The 20,416-nt window shown below is 39.7% G+C and overlaps 2 protein-coding genes across 6 annotated transcripts in view; one reads left to right on the forward strand and one right to left on the reverse strand.

Annotated features, from left to right (window-relative positions):
• The window catches only part of LOC140233512 (uncharacterized), a 16,995-nt gene extending 12,662 nt beyond the window's left edge, over positions 1-4,333 (reverse strand). Inside the window, exon 1 of the mRNA XM_072313634.1 lies at positions 4,198-4,333. Coding sequence (XP_072169735.1) covers positions 4,198-4,333 — 136 coding nt within the window. The remainder of the gene's footprint in view (positions 1-4,197) is intronic.
• On the forward strand, positions 3,725-18,496 carry LOC140233523 (carbohydrate sulfotransferase 11-like). Of its 5 annotated transcripts, none has more exons than XM_072313668.1 (5): positions 3,725-3,820; positions 7,777-7,925; positions 10,421-10,571; positions 11,871-12,019; positions 17,548-18,496. In XM_072313668.1, the coding sequence occupies exons 3-5, from the start codon at positions 10,430-10,432 to the stop codon at positions 18,403-18,405; spliced, it is 1,149 nt and encodes a 382-aa protein (XP_072169769.1). In that variant the 5' UTR covers positions 3,725-3,820; positions 7,777-7,925; positions 10,421-10,429; the 3' UTR covers positions 18,406-18,496. The 5 variants fall into 5 exon arrangements, with proteins under 5 accessions (XP_072169769.1, XP_072169754.1, XP_072169761.1 ...); XM_072313653.1 differs by having other exon boundaries at positions 3,748-3,820; positions 7,702-7,925; XM_072313660.1 differs by having other exon boundaries at positions 3,763-3,820; positions 7,766-7,925.
• The last annotated feature ends 1,920 nt before the right edge of the window (positions 18,497-20,416 follow it).

Consider the following 20,416-nt stretch of genomic DNA (forward strand, 5'->3'; position numbering starts at 1 on the left):
TATCATTGGTCAGTACCAGTGAGTATATGTTCAAGGTCTTTTCTTCATTAGTACATGTTGATTTAGTTTAGTTATTGGTACCTGTTTTAAACATATTCGTTGAGTGAATAGGTTGTTTGCATGGGTGCTAGTCATGGCGATGCCCATTAATTATTTATCCCGTAGTGAGTTTGTACGTCTTGGATTGTCGTTAATCCAAGTCAATGACATTTTGAAGCTCCGGAGTGAGCATGGAAATGTCACTCAGGACTTGTTGGAGTCCTCTGACATTCCAGGGATCGAGGATCTCATCCCGAAATTTGTGTTCTGTCCGCAGTTAGAGCCTGAAGAGTCTTTACCTTCAGACACTGCGACTGCTGATCCCATTGAGACATCAAGGGGAGGAGTCCAATCTCGGGGGACTTCTCCGTACCCCCATGATGTATATCCTCCCCCCAGGGAGGATCAAACAGGGAAGACCCCATCTTCCCATGCAGGGCAGTTGCGTCACTGCTCATTGCAGCAAGATAGATCCCGACAAGACACCCTATGTGGGAAGTCATATGGAGGTGCTTTCGATCATGACACCTCTGCCTCCGACTCCCAAGAATTTGAGGGTGTAGCAATCGGACAGAAAAGGTTTCAGCGACGTGGAGCTCCCAGAGGGAGGAGTTGGAATGATAGGGAGTACTCCCGAGATAGGGAGAATATTCACTCCCTACCCAAAGAGCATTCATACACACGTATGGGTGGCAGGGCATCGCAATGGGATTACAATGAAACCCAGTGGGGTAGGCAGGAGGGGTACCCTCCTAGCTCTGCAAGGAGAAGTGATTCCCATGACTTCTCCAATGATAGGCCTGGGATGGACCCACCACACCACTGGGGTTACGAATACCCCCCAAAGACTGTTACCTTCGATGGAACAGGTAATTGGAGGGCGTTTTGCCGCAAATTTGAGGCTTTCGCAAATGCGAGAAACTGGAGCCCGGCCCATCGTTTGGATCAATTATGCTGGTGCCTATTGGGCAAGGCTAGCAATTTCTTTGAGCTCCTGATTAGTCGCGAGCCGGAGCTCAAATATTGCGAAGTCGTCTATCGCTTTGCAAAACGGTTCGATCGTCAGGAGCCAGCGGAGGCCGCGCAATTAGAGTTCAGCACTGCCAGCCAAAGCGCGGAGGAATCTCTCTGCGAATGGGCGGATCGTTTGAACGAACTTGCTAGTCGCGCATTTCCAGAAGTCCCAGAGAGAGCGGTGCAGCAACAGCTGGTACTCCGTCTATGCCAGGGGTGTACTGACAAGGAGGCAGGGTGGTATGCCCTTGACCGACACCCCCTGAATGTAGACGATGCAGTGGAAGCCTTACGGTGGTATCAACACTCCCGTATAGCAGTGTATGGCAGGCCACGCCAAGTTAAGACCATGGCCCTCAACCCAGAAGATGAGGGAGAAGCCCAGGACTGTAGGGTGGAAAATGCCCCCTTCCATTCAGGTCAAGGAGGTACACGAAATGGCCAACCTTTGCCCACAATGGAGCGCCGATTATCAAACTTAGAAGGCTCTGTTGAACGATTGAGTAACAGGTTGAATCGCCTAGCATCCATGGAAAACATACTGGGATCCATGGGACGGAAGCTAGACAACTTGTCCTCCTTAGGAAAACAGTTGAATCAACAGAAGGAGAGGCAGAACCCCCGTAATTCTGGGGGAGCTCCAAACTCTCCAGGACAGCAACCCCTTTGCGTCCACTGTGGAAAGGAAGGGCATGTTGAAAGGAACTGCCCAAAATTTTCTAGATCTAACAACAAGAAGGCGCCACTCAGGAAAGCCGAGGAGTCAAACTCCCCGGGGTCGGAGGATTAGGCCCTGCTCCGACCTGCACAACTGAGGGCCAACCTTCCACTGATATCCAGTACAGTGCTGGAGATGAGGATGGCAGTAGCCAGCCTGAATTTATCCCAGTATTTCCTATATTGTCACCAGACAGAGAGGGAGTAAACCAGGTAGGCGATGCACCCTCTAGTCAGAAAGGAAATACAGGTCAGTCAAGAGATGGAGATAAATCCTTTGGGGTGAGTCCCTTGAGGGAGTTGGACCCTCAAACACCACTAGATGAGGTTGCTGTATGCAAGGTGAGATCAACTCCCTTGTTTGCAGTACCTATAAACGTAGGTGACCATTCTCTAAAGGCAGTGGTGGACACTGCGGCGGAAATATCAATCATATCCCACAAGGTGTATGAAAAGTTACAACCTTGTCCACAAAGGATCAGGGATGTGTTTATTTCCGCAGATGGCCGTGATTTGAGGATGCCAGGTATGATTGTAGACCCCATTCGGATCAAGCTAGGGGGTTGTGAGTTCTTGACGGAGGTTTATGTGGCCCCTATCGAAGGTGAAATGCTGTTGGGGTTAGATCTCCTCCGTAAGTATAGAATTATACTGCACCTACAACATTCACGGCTAGAAATTGGGAATGTTCGCATCCCAATGATGCATGGTGAACAGTCACCATATGGACGAGCTTCTTGCGTGTGCTTGTTGAAACGCGCAATCATCCCTCCAAACACCTTGAAGAGGATTACTGGTGTGATACACCAGCCAGAGAAAGATCTTGGGATTAAGTTTACCCAGGGTATGCTTGGTAGTATCCGACGCTACTTATGCAGTAAGGTGAAAGGGATGGGATATGCATAGATATCAGGGCCACCCCCTGTAAGGTGTTAACAGAGGTGTAACAAACCACCTCTATGCTTTCTCCTGTGATTGTGGAAGGTGGATTTATCACACCTTCCAGGTAGGGGTTTACCCTGCATAGCTCCCCAGTATGCTGGGCGAGTAGCTTCCCTGGTGGTTAGGACACTAGGCGATGAGGAAGATCCCATCACCTTTCTTGGGTGTAAGAAGTACACCCATGCCCGTTTGGAGCTGATACAGCCCAATACCTGTAAAGAGAGTGGTGGCTGCCACCACTAGATATTAGTCTTATAACCTAATGGGAGGATCAGACCCCCACGCAAGGATAAAGTATAGTTTGTATAGGATTTTGTAGGATAAGAAAGATTTGGTTAGGTATCTGTTTGAAAAAAAAAAAAAAAGTTAAAAGTATTTTCGGTTTATTAGTTTTATTTTTTAAAACAGATGCTAGGCTAGGGAAGTGTTTAATTCATTTTGGTCACACATTAAGGTTTTATGAGAGTGTTGGTGGCCAAAACAACATATTTGTTATGGTTCGCCAACTAAGCTTCTGCTGCATTTTATGCACGTCTTTGTTTTAAGAAGGTTTTCTTTGGCGGTTTTTATTTGTATATTGGTGTTCCTTGTAATAGGAACAGTTTTATATTTTGGGACTTAGGTCATCCCATGAGAGGGGTGTTTTTCCTATTTTATGGTGGTGTTTTTAATGCTAGTTGGGGCTATAGGGTCTTTACTCCCTCCCAACATCAACGGTCCCTTGCACCTCCACTCAGTACATGAGTGACCTAGGCGGTGGCCCGCTGAACTGCCCTCGGCAGACCCCCGAGGGCTGGTCAGATTGTGCATTCCCATGGGTGGGGCTCTGCGAGATCCCCGGTTGTGCGGGATTTGGGGGTTATAGTTGGGTTTTTATTTTGGCCGGGGCTGTTTTTTTTTTCCTATTATGCCCCTTGTTTTATAAAACGGGGGGGAATGTAGTAGTAGCGCCCCCTAGCGGTTTCACCCTAACCCCCCTGTCTACACAGGGGAGGTATAAAAGGGATTGCCTGTACGCGCATCCCTCAGTTGTGACCTGGAACCTGATTGAAAGACATACTGACTGAGCTACAAGACAAGTTACAGTTGCAACTCACCAGTAGTGCCGGTAAGTACTACCGTTACTACAACATTACTAAACAGTGACATACAGTTGTCAGTAACATGTGGTAAATAACAAATAAGGGCAAGGAATGGAAATTGGAATTTGAATCTGGGTATGAAACACATGACATGTTATATAAAACTGGAAGGTTTAAAGATATCGCATCACGAGTTCCGGCACAAATATGTTAGCTCTACTAGTACAAGCGAGCTGTTCGCCAAGGCAATGCATTGAAACTCAATTGTCCACATACCGGTACAGCTACACAATTTGTAGACTAACAACAATTTCAACGAGTGGGACCGTATAAGGCAATTACCGTTGAGTAAAACGCACTGCTAAATTAACAATTTTGCGCAACAAAATAATTCAGCACTGACCTGCTGGTTTTCCAAAATCCTTATCTTTGTGGACTGTAATGAATTTCACTCTGTATCGCTCTTCGTGCTCTGAAATGCAATTGTACACGTCCTCGATACTGCGACATTTCATAGTGATGCTCGACTTCGATGCCATGGTAGCAGGCGCATCCTCGTCGATTGCACTGACAATTATTGGTATCATCGCACCTAACTGCGACCAGCAGCCCCAACGTACAACGTACAGTGTTGGGGCTGCGCCGTTTTGGCCTCGATATTTTAATGTTGTACCAAACGGGTGCCGTTCCGGCGCTGTATTTCCTTAATTTTTCAACAAAAACTACTGGCAATACTTACATGGGTGGACTAAACCTAAATGATTCTTATCGGCGACTGTTTGATGCATTTCATTGCTTATGATGCAGAAAATGCTGTCTTATAAGGCAAATATCTTCAGCTCACCGATGCTCACTAAAACTCACAATCACTTGCACATGCGCACACAATGCATTCAGTGCAGTGCATTGACAGCTGTATTACTCGCTACATGATGCATATTCACCGTGCGATGATGCATTATTCATATCCTTTTGCGTCCGTAACGTTGACGTCATTGTTTACGCATGCGTAGATGCGTACTGATGGATAAACACGTTCAAAATAGCAGCAAGTCTCTCCACTAGGGCAGTCTGCCTACTCCTAGAAAATGTGGAAAATTTTGCAGTTCCCAGATAAATTGGTGAGAAGGACTAAGCCAATGGGGTAATGTATATTTCATCTTTTATTGTCACTGTGTTTATGATAGAAATTTAGCTATGGTTTATTGGTGAAGTCGCCGTATATGTGGCAATAGGGAGTTGTTCGTGATTCTCACTTTCACGAAACCGAGGGGTAGCCGCCAGGACCCCGCCTTACGGCGGGGTCTCCGGGGCTACATCGCACCCCGCTCTCCGGCCGGCGTTTTTTTTTAAAAGACGGCACAGATTGGGGCGTGTTAAACCTATGGGAAAAACGTTGGGTTAGGGTTTATAGTTAGGGTTAGGGTTAGGGTTGGGGTTATGGTTAGGATTAGGATTAGGGTTAGGGTTTGATGGTTAAGGTCATTTAGGATTAGGATTAGGGTTAGGTTTAGGGATAGGGTCCCCAATCTGTGCCGTCTAAAAAAAAAAACACGCCTCCGGCCGCTCCCCTGGCCCTCCGGACTGCAAACTGTCGACCAGTCCCGTGCCTCCTGCGTGCAAGTGGGACGTATGTGGACGTACAACGTACGTACCGGCAACCAAAGAGGTTTGATTCTCTTTGTCGGCAACTGCCTGGCACGCAGGCCCTGGGCAAGTCGGAACATGAAATTGAGAAACCACGGGGTAGTCCCTTTTCAATTGGAGGAAGAGTTGAAAGCAGTTAAGAAATCACTGCAACAGGAGCTAAGGAGGGCTTATTGGAATTTATGTGGAATCTCGTTTTTCTATCGATGAAGATACCACAGAATTTGAGAGTATGAAGAGATTTTGGGGCTTCATCAAACACAACAGGACTGATAATACAGGAATAAGAGAACTGAAAAGTGATGGTATTTAATACGATTACTGATCCAGTTGCAAAAGCTGAAGCATTGAACCAACAGTTCAAAAGTGTTTTCACCAAGGAAATTCCCATACCGAATGACTTACAACCGGAAACCTCAGACTTTGAAGAAATGGAGGATATATTTTGTTTACATCAAAGGGTGTAGACTCAGAAGTTGCTTTGTGGTTTGAAGACATGCAAGGCCCCTGAACCGGATGGTATAACTCCACGAGTCTTGAAGCAGCTGGCAAAAATTCTGGCTCCAATTCTTTGCAATATATTCCGGTTGTCGTATGAATTAAGTGAAATACCAAATGATTGGCGTGAAGCAAATGTTGTATCAGTCTACAAGAAAGGTAATCGATCTACTCCTGTAAACTACCGCCCCATTTCGCTGCGATGTATTTGCTGTAAACTAATGGAGCACGTTTTAGCCAGCAAAATTATGAATCACGGGGACGAAAATAACATCATTTTCCCCTGCAATATGGCTTCCGTAAGAACATGTCATGTGAACAACAATTACTTGGTTTCACAAGCGATTTACATAGGAACTTGGATGCAGGGCGTCAAACGGATGTTACAGTCATGGATTTTTCAAAAGCTTTTGACAAGGTTGGACATGAGCGGCTTTTACGTAAACTGGACTACTACGGTATCAGGGGGAAAAATCTGAAATGGATTCAAAGTTTTCTCAATGGAAGAAGTCAGAGGGTCGTTTTGGATGGTATTGAATCTTCTTCAGTAGCGGTAGGATCTGGAGTGCCTCAGGGGTCGGTTCTTGGGCCTTGCCTCTTTCTACTTTACATCAATGACTTGCCTGATGGTCTCGCGTCAAAGGTTCGCCTTTTTGCCGATGATGCAATTTCTTACATGACCATCGACAATCAACATCATATGCAAAATCTTCAAGAGGACCTAAACAAAATTGGTGACTGGGCGAAAAAATGGATGATGGATTTGAACACAGATAAGTGTAAGGTTTTGACAATATCCAGGAAAAGAAGTAGGGTGCAACACGTGGTGTATCATCTAAATAACGCCCCTCTTGAATCTGTTGAATCCGTGAAGTACTTGGGTGTAACCATCACTTCTGATTTGAAGTGGACCCAACACATCAAAAATACTGTCAATAAAGCCAATAACGTGCTTGCATATCTAAAACGCAATCTTCGCATAAAATCTTCTGATGTTAAAGCCACAGCTTACAAAACTTTGGTTCGACCAATTGTTGAGTATGCTTCCGCAGTTTGGGACCCATCTGGAACCTAATCCACCAAGTGGAATTAATGGTCCAGAGAAGAGCTGCGCGATTCACTTTAAATCGCTACCATAACACCTCGAGTGTCACCAAAATGCTACAAGAACTTTATTGGACCACTCTGGAACAGCGCAGAGAAAATGACAGGCTAATTATGATGTACAAAATACACAATAATCTCACTCCTCTTTCAGCACAGGACTATTATCAAACAGGCTACTCAGTTAACGAGAGCCTCGCAACCACACTCCTATCAGGTACCATATTCGAGAACTGAATCGCATCGCCATTCGTTCTTCCCAAGAACTGTAAGGAACTGGAATTCCCTGTCGTCAGAAATTGTTTCAGCGCCATCTGTGGGATCATTTCGAAACCGTCTAACGGTTGATCACAGTGGCTATTTTTTTCGTCAAATTTTCTATGTGCTTGTAAATATCTGTAAATAAATTGTATTATAATGTAAATAGCACCAGTCTGCAAGAATCTTCAGTCTATTGAAGGAGGCAGACTTAATCAGAAGAAGCAGAAGAAGAAGAACGGACGGACCTCAGCCTGCCTGCTTTGATACAAGATAATCCTCCCTAGTACAATAGTAGTGTACATGTATATTGATGTCCACTTCATGCATCTGAGCTCTTAGCATTCTTCATTTTTCCCCCTGTGTTTTGTTTGTTTTATAACCAAAACCCCATTTTCAGTTCCAAAACGATTTGCTACAGGCTCCTACAAATTTCGATGCTTGACACCTTATTATAATTCGAGGACGGCTGCAGTGTTCCAGCATTCCACTGAATGAAGATCGCCCTTCACTTGAGGAAGAGACAAAGAGAAGTTGGAGGAGACAAAATAAGACAGAGAAGGCGAGTGATGATGGTGATGCTGAAGAGGAGATGGAGTCGAGAACAATTAAAAGGCTCAAAAGGTAGTCTGAAAAGAAAGAGTGCAATTTTATAGCCACAACAGTGAAAATTTTATCCAAATCAGATAAATATTAGGGGTAAATATGAAATTGCAAAATTTCACTTATTTTGTAAACAATTTAAACAATAGATATGAATATGTAAAAAGAAAAAAAAAATAGGTGAATTGCTGATGTCATCACCTCGCAGTTCTCCTTGGATTGTGTAAAAAAAAAAATGAAACCTGACTAAAATTTGATTTCCTGCTCTAAGAGTGTAAAACATGTTATACCTGGATGAATAACGTCAAAATACTGACCAGTCAGAAAGTATTTATGTTAAGATTTGAGACTAGGGCATAATTGCATTTGGACACACACACACACACGCACACACACACACACACACACACACACACACACAAAATGAAATTTCAAAATTCTGTGCACAATCAATGGCTAGATTTGAGGCGATTACATAATCAACTCAATAGTTTGCATACCATGATTTACCTGAATAGAAAATTTCACAATAATGATAAACCCATGTAAAGTATGAAACACGATAAGACAAAAACACCTACGGATCTCTGTGTTCCTTTATAACAGATCATGTCACCATGGTTATATTTCATCAATTAGAAAGAGAACAAGAGAACTACATACATTATCTCTACAAATAGCTCTGCCAGAGAAAGTGGGTTGCAATTTATTTTCACACCCCTAGGCCTATAGCACGCCTGATTGATTCGGAATTAATCATTATGGTTGTATTTGCAGAGCTGTTGCACTATTAGCACCGTCTGTTTTCAGACAAGTCAAACTTTACCTATCACCACGGTCGTCGTTATAGAGTTTTGGCGAGTAAATTACGATATTTTCCTGGGCCTCTGTTCAAACAAATGTCGGAGTACATGTTCTGCAGGCCCGTGTAGTTTAAAGGGCTCGTATAGTTTTGGTTGAGACCTAACTTCAAGTTTTTAACATTTTTGGGTGAGATAATGAGAAACTTCTTATGAAATATGAAAGAGCATGTAATTCCAAGAGGGATTCAACGTTTACTTGATGAAAATTGGTCATGAAATGACTGAGATACCCAATACAGAGCAGTACTAATAAAATATGAGACCCACGTTTTATTACGATCGCTTTGTTTTACTTTGTTTTTTTTTTTACATGTCTCAGCCATTCCAAAACCGATTTTCATCAAATAAACTTTGAATTCCTCTTAGAATGGCATGCTCTGTATACCATTTCACAAGTGGTCTCTTAATCTCGCAAAAAGTTAAAAGCCAAATCCTCAGCTCCACCAATACTGTACCATCCTTTTAATGTGGAAAAATAGCACCAGCACACAAGCACATAAATACCTTTTTTTTTTTCTTGATGTTTATCGATTTCATTCAAATCATTCATAATTAACCCAATCTGGGTGTAACATGAACAACAATAACAACAACAACAATACAAAACACAATTCAAAATACAAGCAATCCATTTTTCAATTTATACTACAAAATAATAATCTCTCTTCAACATGAATAACTCAATCATCAATCGATCCCACTGATAAGTTCTTAACAAGAAAATATTGGCATATGCCAAACATAATGCCAAACATATATTAGATCATATAACTCATCCTCCACTTATAAGAGCATATACATAAAAAACAAGAAATACTTTATGCAAATCTAGAATGAAATCATTTATAAAAACCCAACCAGCCCTCCCCCTCCCAACCAAAACAAATGTTCATCTATCCTGTAAAGATAATAATCCTACAAAATATCTTTCTTACAATTTATACAACTATTCTTCAAATCAAATCCCAATCCCATCAACTCCCGATTCACCAAACGCAGAAAGACACCTACACCACATCCACCAACCCACATACACAACACCAACCCCCCCCCACACACACACACACATACACAAACACATTCACACATTACAAAGTGGGGTAGGCCTATTGATAAAGTTTTCATGAAGTTACTGTAAGTAGGTAAACTTCATGGGGACCGGTAAGCACGTTGATCGGCGAAAATCAATTGATGCATTTGTATCTCAGTCATCAATTACTAATTGTCTGAAATTTTATCAAACAATATAAGAGATCCTTATCTGGTTAACTTAATAGAGACTTTTTTTTTTGGCAATGTGGAAAAAATACGTCTACATACAGACAAAATTGTTTTGATCCTTTTGTCATTTGGAGCTCAGGGTAAATATTTACCCATCTGCTCCAAGAGTGCCTCGGCATATGGAATGAATCCATCTTTACTAATCGATTCTTCATTGGACTAAACAGAAGACAATTATCGATGGCCTCTGTATATAGGCGGAGGAAGAGTGCAAGGAGGAAGGTGTGAAATCTGCCATGATTTAGAAATTACAAAATGTGTTTGCTCGAGTGAAAGGAATGGGGGCAGGGGTGAATCTCTAAATTAGTCGCACCGGGTGTGTGATTGAAGTATACCGCTACCATGACCATTAATATCAATATTTTCACCCAGCTCAGTGGGATGATGGACTCAGAACTGGCGGAGTTTCAGAAAGGAAGAGAAACGCATAGATTGACGTGGTCAACAATGTCGGTTTTCAAAGTGTGGATTTACCTTGGACTGTTTGTTGCCTCGACAACAATATCGACTTGGATATTTTCAGGTAACTACTCTAAATCGTATGAAGCTTATTATATGTAATTTCAATTTAGCCATTCCTTTAAAATTTATCCAGAATATTCTTTAAATGCAAATCAAAGAAAAGGGTCTTTGTCCAACAAATCCTGCAGTGAATGACAATGTTTGATAATAATGTTGACTTTATGTAAATCTCAATTAATTATACTTTTTAACAGTATCAGTGACACTTTTGAAAACGCAATTGTTCTTGATCGGAAACAAATTCACTCTGCTTGGTTTTGTCCATTACCCCATAATGGTCATCCATAAGGAAAGTAATGATTGATAATCAATATTCTCTATTATTCTAAATATGGTAAGTGATGCTTCAAAATGTTATAATCTTTTCTAGTCATGAATGTTATGCGGTTTGTTGTTGGGTTTTTGGTGTTTTTTTAAAGGACAAGTTCACCTTCATAAACATAAGGATTGAGAGAATGCAGCAATATTAGTAGAACACATCAGTGAAAGTATGAGGAAAATTAGACAACCGATGCAAAAGTTATGAATTTTTAAAATTTTTGTGTTGGAATTGCTGGATGACGAGACCACTAATACAGCTTGTGATGTCATATGCGTACAACAGTATAAAGAAAATGTAAAGAAAATTCAACATATTTTCACTTTTTTCGCATAACAAAAGAGCACTTGACTTGCCTCTTTCTAAAGGCAGGGGGAATAATATTACCCATAACATATGTCAGTAACGAGTCAAGGGAATGTGTACTTTTTTCAAAAGATGAAATTTTGTGAAATTCTCTTTATATTTTCCTTATATTGTTGTACTCATAATTATGACATCATACGCTGCAGTAGTCTTCTCATCCAGCGGTGACTGCACAAAAACTGCAAAAATTCATAATTTTTGAACGGATTGTCTGATTTTCCTCAAACTTTCAATGATGTGTTCCACAAATATTGCTACTTTCTCTCAATCCTTATGTTTATGAAGGTGAACTTGTCCTTTAATACTCGAGATTAAAAGGAATCTACAAAAATCCGCTATCACTGTATACAATGTACTTCTCCAAACTAGATTTTTGTGTCTTCTAAGAATAATCATGAATTGAACACTTCTTTATTCCTATAAGATTTGTCTTTAAATCTCGGGCACCTGAGATTGCTCCTTGTTTAAGCCATAAGACTTTACAGAAACGCATATAGATTGCTGAAGAAATTATCAAAAAACATTTTCACTAACGACAATGTGCCACTATCTTGCAGTACCTGGAGAGTTGAATATTTCTTGTTCTTGATGTTTTTGTTTTCTTCTCCAAAATAGAGCGTTTACATTCAAGGGGTGTGGTTTTTCAGAGAGCTTCGGTCTACAATTACAACCAATCGGAAAGCAGACAGTTACCCCATGAGGAGATCAGGAGCAGGCATGCGTCACATACAATCATTGAAGACAAAATATTGTCATCTAATCAGGTGAACTTATGTGAATATGACTGCTTATGATTCTCCTACACTTGCTCAGGGTGCCCCCCCCCCCCCACCCACCCTTGGAACGAAATGACAATATTATGACGATAATGTTCCCAATGCTAATAAAGAAAGCTGCAAATTAATACAGTCACAATTTTACTCTCACATACCGCAATTTAGATTCACTAATTGCAGCTCACAATAGATTCTAATCTGACATAGTTACGACAGCATGTTCATTTCTGTTTGTTTGTATAAGTCTTTGTGATTGTAAGAAGATGTTTATAGACCTTTTTGCTTTCTTTTATTTTGTCTATGAACTCTACAATATTCCATTTCATTTCATTTATTTCATTTCCAACAACATTTTCATACACAAAATAACACAACATCAATGCAATATAGTAACAAAGAAAAATACGTGAAGTTGCAATACTACGCATCACAAAAGCAAAGTAAACAATGAAAATTGAATTGAAACTAAAGTTGCAGGAAATGGAGGAGACATGCTAAAAAGCTAAGCTTGTATTTTGCAGTCTCCTCGTGGACAAAAAGACTAAATAACATCAAAAAGCAATTAGCTAGACATAATATAAAAGGTGTACAACACATACAGACCTATACATATAAACAAATAAACAAACAGACGGACAAACAAACACAATCAACCTCTCTTGTAAAGAGAAAGATAGAGAGAGAAAAACAAAACACAGTAAAGGAAAAAGAGGAAAAGAGGAAATTATTTTGAAAGAAGCAACAGAAAGAGACAAGAGGACAGGGAAAGGCGAGAAAGGAGAAGAGATGAAAGGTCTATACCAGCACACGCGAGGCACATGATGCGGTGGATCACCGAGGTATATGTACATAATGTAGGAAAGGAATAGATAAAAGAAAAGAATGAGTACAACGAATATAAAAGAGAGCTCAAAATTAAGGTTAATTAAAATATAACTCATTCAACTATATACGAATTTACGAAGAACTTCTTCAGTTTAAATGTGAATGTGTTTAAACTTAGAACTTGTTTCATACTATTATCGAGAGTGTTCCAAAATTAGGGGCTAGTAAAAGAAAATATAGATTTAGCAAACATAGTCCTAGTTAATGGCAAATGAAATGAGTTAGATTGCCGGGTAGGATAAAAATGAACAGATCTATTTTTAGTGAACATGGACTCAAACACAAATGGGAGAGAATTATTGGTAAGTTTGTACATGAATTATTGTCCTAGGTGTAAAAAATACAAATTTTTTGGTAAACAAAATTTAACTTTATTTATAACACCTACATTTCTTGAAATAATACGGCTTATGGAATCAATATGTAAATTCCAAGTGAGTTTACGGTCAATAATCAAACCTAAGAATTTGATTGAAGAAACTTCTTCGATAACTGTGTCATTCAGATATACATTCCTAGGTACATTTTCCAATGAGTTACTAAAAATCATACATTTAGTTTTTTTTTTTTTTTTATGGACAATTTATTTGCTCCTATCCATTGAAGTAATTTATCAAATTCAACATTTAAAACATCAATTAACATATTAGGATCAGAATGTGACAAAAAACATTAGAATCATCAGCAAATAATAAATAAGGAAAGAATATTTAATGAATTCGGCATGTCGTTAATGTAAAGGATAAATAAAAGAGGTCCAAGCAAACTTCCTTAAGGCACTCCACAATTAACATTTTGCATGACAGATGTATGTCCATTAACATAAACAAATTGCTTTCGGTTAGAAAGGTAACTCCTGAACCACTCCAAGGCCTTTCCTCGGATACCATAATGTGATAATTTATTTTTAAAAAAGTATATTGTGGTCAATGGTATCAAAGGCCTTGGAGTAGTCCAGGAAAATGCCGATTGTATGATGAAATTGATCAATAGCTTTTGAAACTTTATCTAAAAAGGTAAGTATTGCGTGGGATGTGTTGTGGTTTTGCCGGAAACCAAACTGATAATCAGAAATTATTTTATGAATATCCAAAAACTTAATAATCTAGAATGAACAACTTTTTCAAGTAATTTCGAAATAGAAGTCAACAAAGATATAGGTTGATAATTGCAAACATCTTCCCTATCCCCTTTTTTATAATTAGGAATTACTTTAGAAATTTTTTTTCTTGTTTTTCAAATTCTGAACAATATCTAACAATTCATTTCTTTCTAAAGGAACAAAAAACAATGAGTTAGGATTACGAGTTTGTAAAAAATAAAAAAAAAAATAAAATTCTTTTGACTATCCGGAATATTGCGAGCAAGATTATTGCCAATTTGTGAGAAATACTGATTGGAAATATTTGAAATGGATGTAGTATCATTGATAATCAAATTATTATGTTTGATTGTGGTAATACGCGGTTTCTCCGTATTTTTTATTAATAGCTGTATTAATAATTTTCCACGTATTTTGAATATCATGTTTAAACAAAGATAACTGATTAATAAAATATTTACGTTTCTCGCACAGTATTACTTGCGTGAGAACATTCTTATATGAAGTATATTTATAATGAGATTGCTGAGTGCGTTTAAATTTATCAACATAATACAAATTATTCTTACGGTTAATCGATCGCAACAAAAATTTAGATATCCAAGGCAGCCTAGGATATCTTTTGAAATTGTTACATTTTTTTTTCTAACAATGGGAACATGTTTATCCAAAATGAAAATTAACGTTTGCATAAACAAATCATAAGCTTCAGTTGGATCCTCATTATCATACACATCTGTCCAGTTCACTCTGTTTAACTCGTCTTGTAACCTAACTATATTGTCAGGTGTTATTTTCCGGAAACTTACCATAGGAGGCTTTAAAGAAATTCTACGGTTAAGGGGTATATAAGTGAAGATGGGATAATGGTCAGTTAAATCTGATAAAATAATTCCGGAGACAGATAAAGGGCTGATGTTACAAAATATATTGTCGATAAGTGTTGCAGAATGATTGGTAACACGAGTTGGTTTTGTTATAAGCGGTAAAAAAGACGAGGAAGTCATTATATCCAGAAAAATTTGGGCATTGTTTAAAGTCTGAAACTTTAACAAATCAACATTAAAATCTCCCATAATAAAACAATCTTTATTATTAAAAGTTGGGTTTGATAATAAGGATTGTACATAATCAAAAAAATCACAAATATTTGGTATTAGGAGGTCTATATGATACTGACACAATTACACTCTTTGAATAAGGGACCTTAATTTCCATAACAAGTGATTCAACAATTTCACTCATACAGTTCAATTCATCATGAATAACATAATCCAGATAATTCAGACATAATAAAGCAACGCCTCCGCCCATTCTCTGATTTCTGCTATTATGTATGAAATCATAACCTAGGAGTGAGAACATAGAAGTAAAACCCTGAGTGGCCCATTTTTCACTAAGACCTATTACATTAAAAAAAACCTTGAGTGCCATCCATGAATAAGCGAAAATTATCAAAATTATGATTCAAACTCCTTATATTCAGATGCATTAAAAACAAATTATTGTCACAATCATTACCTTCAACCAAAGATTTGATATTGTTAATAGTGAAATATTTTGAACTTGGATATTGTTCATTGTTATTCTGACAAAAATTAACACTATCCTCATAAAAATTAAAAGGTAACTGATAATCTTTACTAGAGAAGTCATTAGTTGTCTGTGTTTCTGTGTTATTACTGAACATTTCAAAGAACTCATCACTGTTTAATGAATGAAAAGCAAAGTCTGCGACTCGCATCATCTAGGAGTCAGGAAGAAATAGGACGTACTCGGTGCCATCGAGCACCAGTGTGCGTTCGAGCATGCATGGCAGAGACCCCAGGAGGATGAGGTAAGAGAGAGCATGAAAGAATGTAAGAGGACGAGAAGGAGGAGGAAGGAACAGAAAAAGTGGTAGAAGTAGAAATAAGAAAGAAAACGTAAATACCCGAGAATTACAAGAGGGCAAACGAAAAACAGTAGACAAGAACAAGACAAACACCACAAAAAACACATACCTATGGACTCATGACCAAGGTACATTTCCGAAAAACTAAACCCAATCATCGCTCTCCCTGCCCCCCCCCCCCCCCAGAAAAGTATGTCAAAACTGGTCAGGCAAGATAGACTCCGAATAATGCATTTACAATCCTTTTTGTGAGTACAGTAAGTTAGTGCACTGGATGAAAGTTGCCAGTGAACCCGATGTTACACTTGCTCGTATGGTCTAGTCTGAAGCTTCTCATTGGTCGAGCCTCGTCACGCCACGCTACTCCGTCACCCAACACACAAACTTGACGAGAATGCGTTCACTGGTGCATGTATTGTAAACCTTCGGTATGTGACAGTTATTGTTCCATCTCAAAACTGAACGATATCAAAGCGTTTGTTACCAGTACATTTATATAATATTGACTGGCCTCGAGGGAGATACCAGAAAATATTGCCCAAACTGAAAGAATATTGCCCGAGTCGAAGACGAGGGCAATATTCTTTCAGTGCGGGCAATATTTATCTGGTATCTCCCTCAAGGCCAGTCAATATCATAATTATTACCTATCCCCTAGGTGAATTAAGAAAATATGTGAATACGGCTATACACTATGATATAGATCAAGCCACATTTGACTACCTGTAGATCATCAACATGTCGAATAATTGAAAAATTGTTCATCGATGTATATCATTCAACTCCAACTTCAAAGATACATAATTATGTAGTTGTAACAGGCGAACTTCAAACATCTGAACGCTTTTACACTTTATTTTTTACTTCTGTTTAAATTTGGAGAGTTATAAAACTGATGGTCACTCTGCAATTATTGAGCACAAATGGCCTAGTCATTGTTTGACGCGTAGTGCTGCTGTCGACCTTGTATGAGTTGATTTATCAGCGTTCTTCTGCGGTGCGTGTAACCAGGGAGGTGAGAGGACCTCCCTGGTGTAACCGACACCCAGCGACGTCCTGGAAAGTTTTCTTTTCGTGGTCGATAGGAATGTTTACATTTAAAGCAGGGAGGTGGGGAGAGAGCTCTCTCTCTTTCTCTTCCCACCTCCCTGTGTAAAGTGAATGGCGAAAACCGGAAGATTGCACTGTTTGCACACATTGTTTTGTGTACGGTACGGTGTGTGTAACCGACACGCAGCGACGTGGCGAAAACCGGCAGAGGCGAACGAATATTGCCTGCTGACCTTTAACCCTGCAAAATAACAACTGCTGACCTTTAACCCTGCAAAATAACAACTGCTGACCTTTAACCCTGCAAAATATCAACTGCAATTGCCTCGCAAAACTACCTCGTATAGGTAATAATGTCAAATATTTCGTTAGATTTCAGTGCATCTGGGCAGGGGTTCACCGAACCACGCCCTCTGTCATTTACATCTCAGTTCACACATTATCATGTTAACGAAGTCTCATTACAAACACACTATACAGAGACCTGTCCAATTGTTAATTTCTAAATTTCTAATTTCTACAATAATGACTGCTTCGTGTCGAATTGGATGCATAACATTAGTGTCCATTTTTGTACTCGCACAGCTAATGAGGCGACGCACGATATCGCAGGGCTGTTTGGCAATGAGAATGCGGCCAGACTACCATCTCTACAACCACCTGGGGGCGAAGGTCATCGCATCACTTAACCACATCATCGTTCTCGACGACTTGAAATTGATGTTCTGCTGCATCCCGCACACCGGCTGTAACTACTGGAAACACCTGTTTCAATCGTACCGCAGAGATGAACGAGGAGATGTTGAAAGGCAGGCAACAGGGAGAGTGTCGGCCACTCGATTGCTGAGCCAGTACGGGATTGGGGAGGTTAAACAGAGACTCCTAAACTACTCGTCGTTTATTTTCACGCGAAATCCGTTTCACAGACTGCTCTCGGCATTCATAACTTCTTTCCGACTGGACCACGGTGGTGACGACAAGGAGGAAGTTCGGAGAATTTACAAATCTAAGATTGAAAGGAAATCTGAGTCAGGCGATAGAACAGCTACAAACGAGACCTTGGATGCTATATCATTCCCGGAATTTATAGATTTCATATCGCAATCACACAACAAATTCCACAAGAGCGATGAGGCGAACTGGATGGGAATGTACCAACTCTGTCACCTCTGTGGCATTGATTATGACTTCGTTGGAAAATACGAAACTTTTGCCGACGATTCGAAAGAGGTTTTCGAGAAATTCGGTCTCCGTGGAGTGGTCAACGAGTCGGAGATCGAGAGAGAGGAGGAAGACATTAGCGATGTCACCCTACGTCATTATTTCTCTCAACTAAACCCTTACCAGATCGGAAATTTTACGAAGCGCTTTGTGGCAGATAAGATTTTGTTCGGATACATAACTCCAGATGTAGTCATGCAATACCTGACAGATAAGCATTGAGAACATAAATACATTCACTACCTGCCACGGCTATTGAAACCGTTATATACCTTTTTATATCTGTCTTCGTTTCCAAATATGTATGAATATCGGGTCTAGGGCAATTACACCCTGGGCAATTACCCCGGACCCTTCCCCTGTCCCTAATCCTAATCCTGAAACTAATCCTAACCATAACCCAAACTCCTAACACTAAACCCAACCCTAACCCTAATCTTAACTCTAACCTTACCACTAACCAGTATTTAGCCGGGGGGGGGGGGGGGGGGGGTAATTGCCCTCGGGGGGTAATTGCCCGGATACGATGAATATCAACGATTAAAAAAAAAACCAACATTAATAACTAAAGCATATTTTGTCTTTAAGAGACCTGCCATCATAATCACATAATATGATTTAAAGTTATCATGGTCATACAATGTATTTCTTTTCTTTTTAAGACATTCTCCAATCCGCGTCTCATAATCTACCATATCAATGGAACACCAAGATTGTATATTGTAAGCTGATGGGATGTCACTTCACAAAGTTATACATTATTGTCATCAAGCAGACAACATTCCGCTTGCTGCATCCTGATATAGAATACAAGACAAGAGAAAATAGTGTCATCGTAAATCGAGTAAATTGAACATCATAGCTTTAAAGTGAACTAAAACTTGTATACAAGCTTGTTGTCATCGGTACGTTTAACATGTCAGTGTGTGTGTATGTACACAAATTTTGTCGTTTATGGATTAAAGAATAAACACCATTGGAAACAATACCCATGATTGAATCATTTTTGAAACAATGTTCCTTTTATCTTAATTGTTGGTTTTTTGGATGAGACTTAAACAGTTGGTCCCGTGGTTGCACAGCTTACATGCAAGCATGGATTCAAAACATCATACCCCACATTTTTTTTATTTTTTATTTTTTGTAACGGCTCTAACTGAATACTTCAATTACCAAAGGATGTTTAACATTACAAGGTTGTTTTCCTTTGTCAATGTTTGTTAGTTTCAATCTCGTATCGTCTTCCGGCAAGTGCTTGACTGCTTTGTTGACTGAACTGATATGGATTTTCCATCACAGATGTTACGACCACAATCACTCTGAGAATGATTGCACAAAAGAAACAATCAACTAATGTTCAGGCGGTTTATTAACAGTGATATTGTGGGTACAGACTCGTAATCGGTTCGCACATCAGTACAATAATGATCAATAGAAACAATTACAAATCGGTAATGGAATCACTTACATATTTTGTTATCAAGTAATCCTTTGAAAATGTTCAGATACGATGTTCGATGCACCGATGAATGATTCCTCCGACGTAACTCCAAAGGCGCAGGTTACGATAGTCCACGGTATAGATCCGAGGTAAACTCCACGATATAAATTATGTCCACAGCGAAACGTGCAGAATCCAAATGTTATGATGACCACGTCCAGTTGATGCGTTGAATGATGATTCACTTTATAATGTCCAGCAAGGAATCCAGCCCGTCACAGCTTTGCCGTAATAATGTCCATTGACATTAAAATATGGAGTCTATCTCCAACGTAGGCAAATTAATTCTCTGCAGGCAAAATGTCTCCCAGCCAGGCCTTATCTCCACAAACACAGTTTGTGTAGCAGGTCAGTAGGTAACACAGGACTGACTATAACAAGTCGCTTCAGAGCCAGAAGTGACGTAACTCTCAGAGCAGAGGTGTTGGGTACTCTGCCTACTGCAGAATTTCTCCAGCTTATATACTATCCATTCACCCTTTTCTAGTACATTCTGTAATTTTCTCCAACCTGGGGCCACATACCTGAACATACTAGCAAGTCCAAATTCCAGGAATCCTGGATGACTCACTGTCTAACTATGTGTATAACATCATTGTCAAAATTAACTACCAATCACATTGGGCTACAGGGACAGTGCCTCACTGAGCCAAATATGTAAGCACTTCCTAGAATTTCCTGGAATGGGTTATATCATTCTAGATTGAATGAGCTATAATGTATTTCCTGTCA

Source organism: Diadema setosum, chromosome 1 (genome assembly GCF_964275005.1).
Source record: "Diadema setosum chromosome 1, eeDiaSeto1, whole genome shotgun sequence".
Classification (NCBI taxonomy): Eukaryota; Metazoa; Echinodermata; class Echinoidea; order Diadematoida; family Diadematidae; genus Diadema; species Diadema setosum.

What these genes read in the sequence shown, in the direction of transcription:
- LOC140233523 (XM_072313668.1), top strand. Translation starts at nt 10,430, where the DNA reads ATGATGGACTCAGAACTGGCGGAGTTTCAGAAAGGAAGAGAAACGCAT. An exon ending in ATCGACTTGGATATTTTCAG is followed by an intron (nt 10,572 to 11,870) that starts GTAACTACTCTA and finishes TCTCCAAAATAG; the next exon opens with AGCGTTTACATTCAAGGGGT. An exon ending in AAATATTGTCATCTAATCAG is followed by an intron (nt 12,020 to 17,547) that starts GTGAACTTATGT and finishes GTACTCGCACAG; the next exon opens with CTAATGAGGCGACGCACGAT.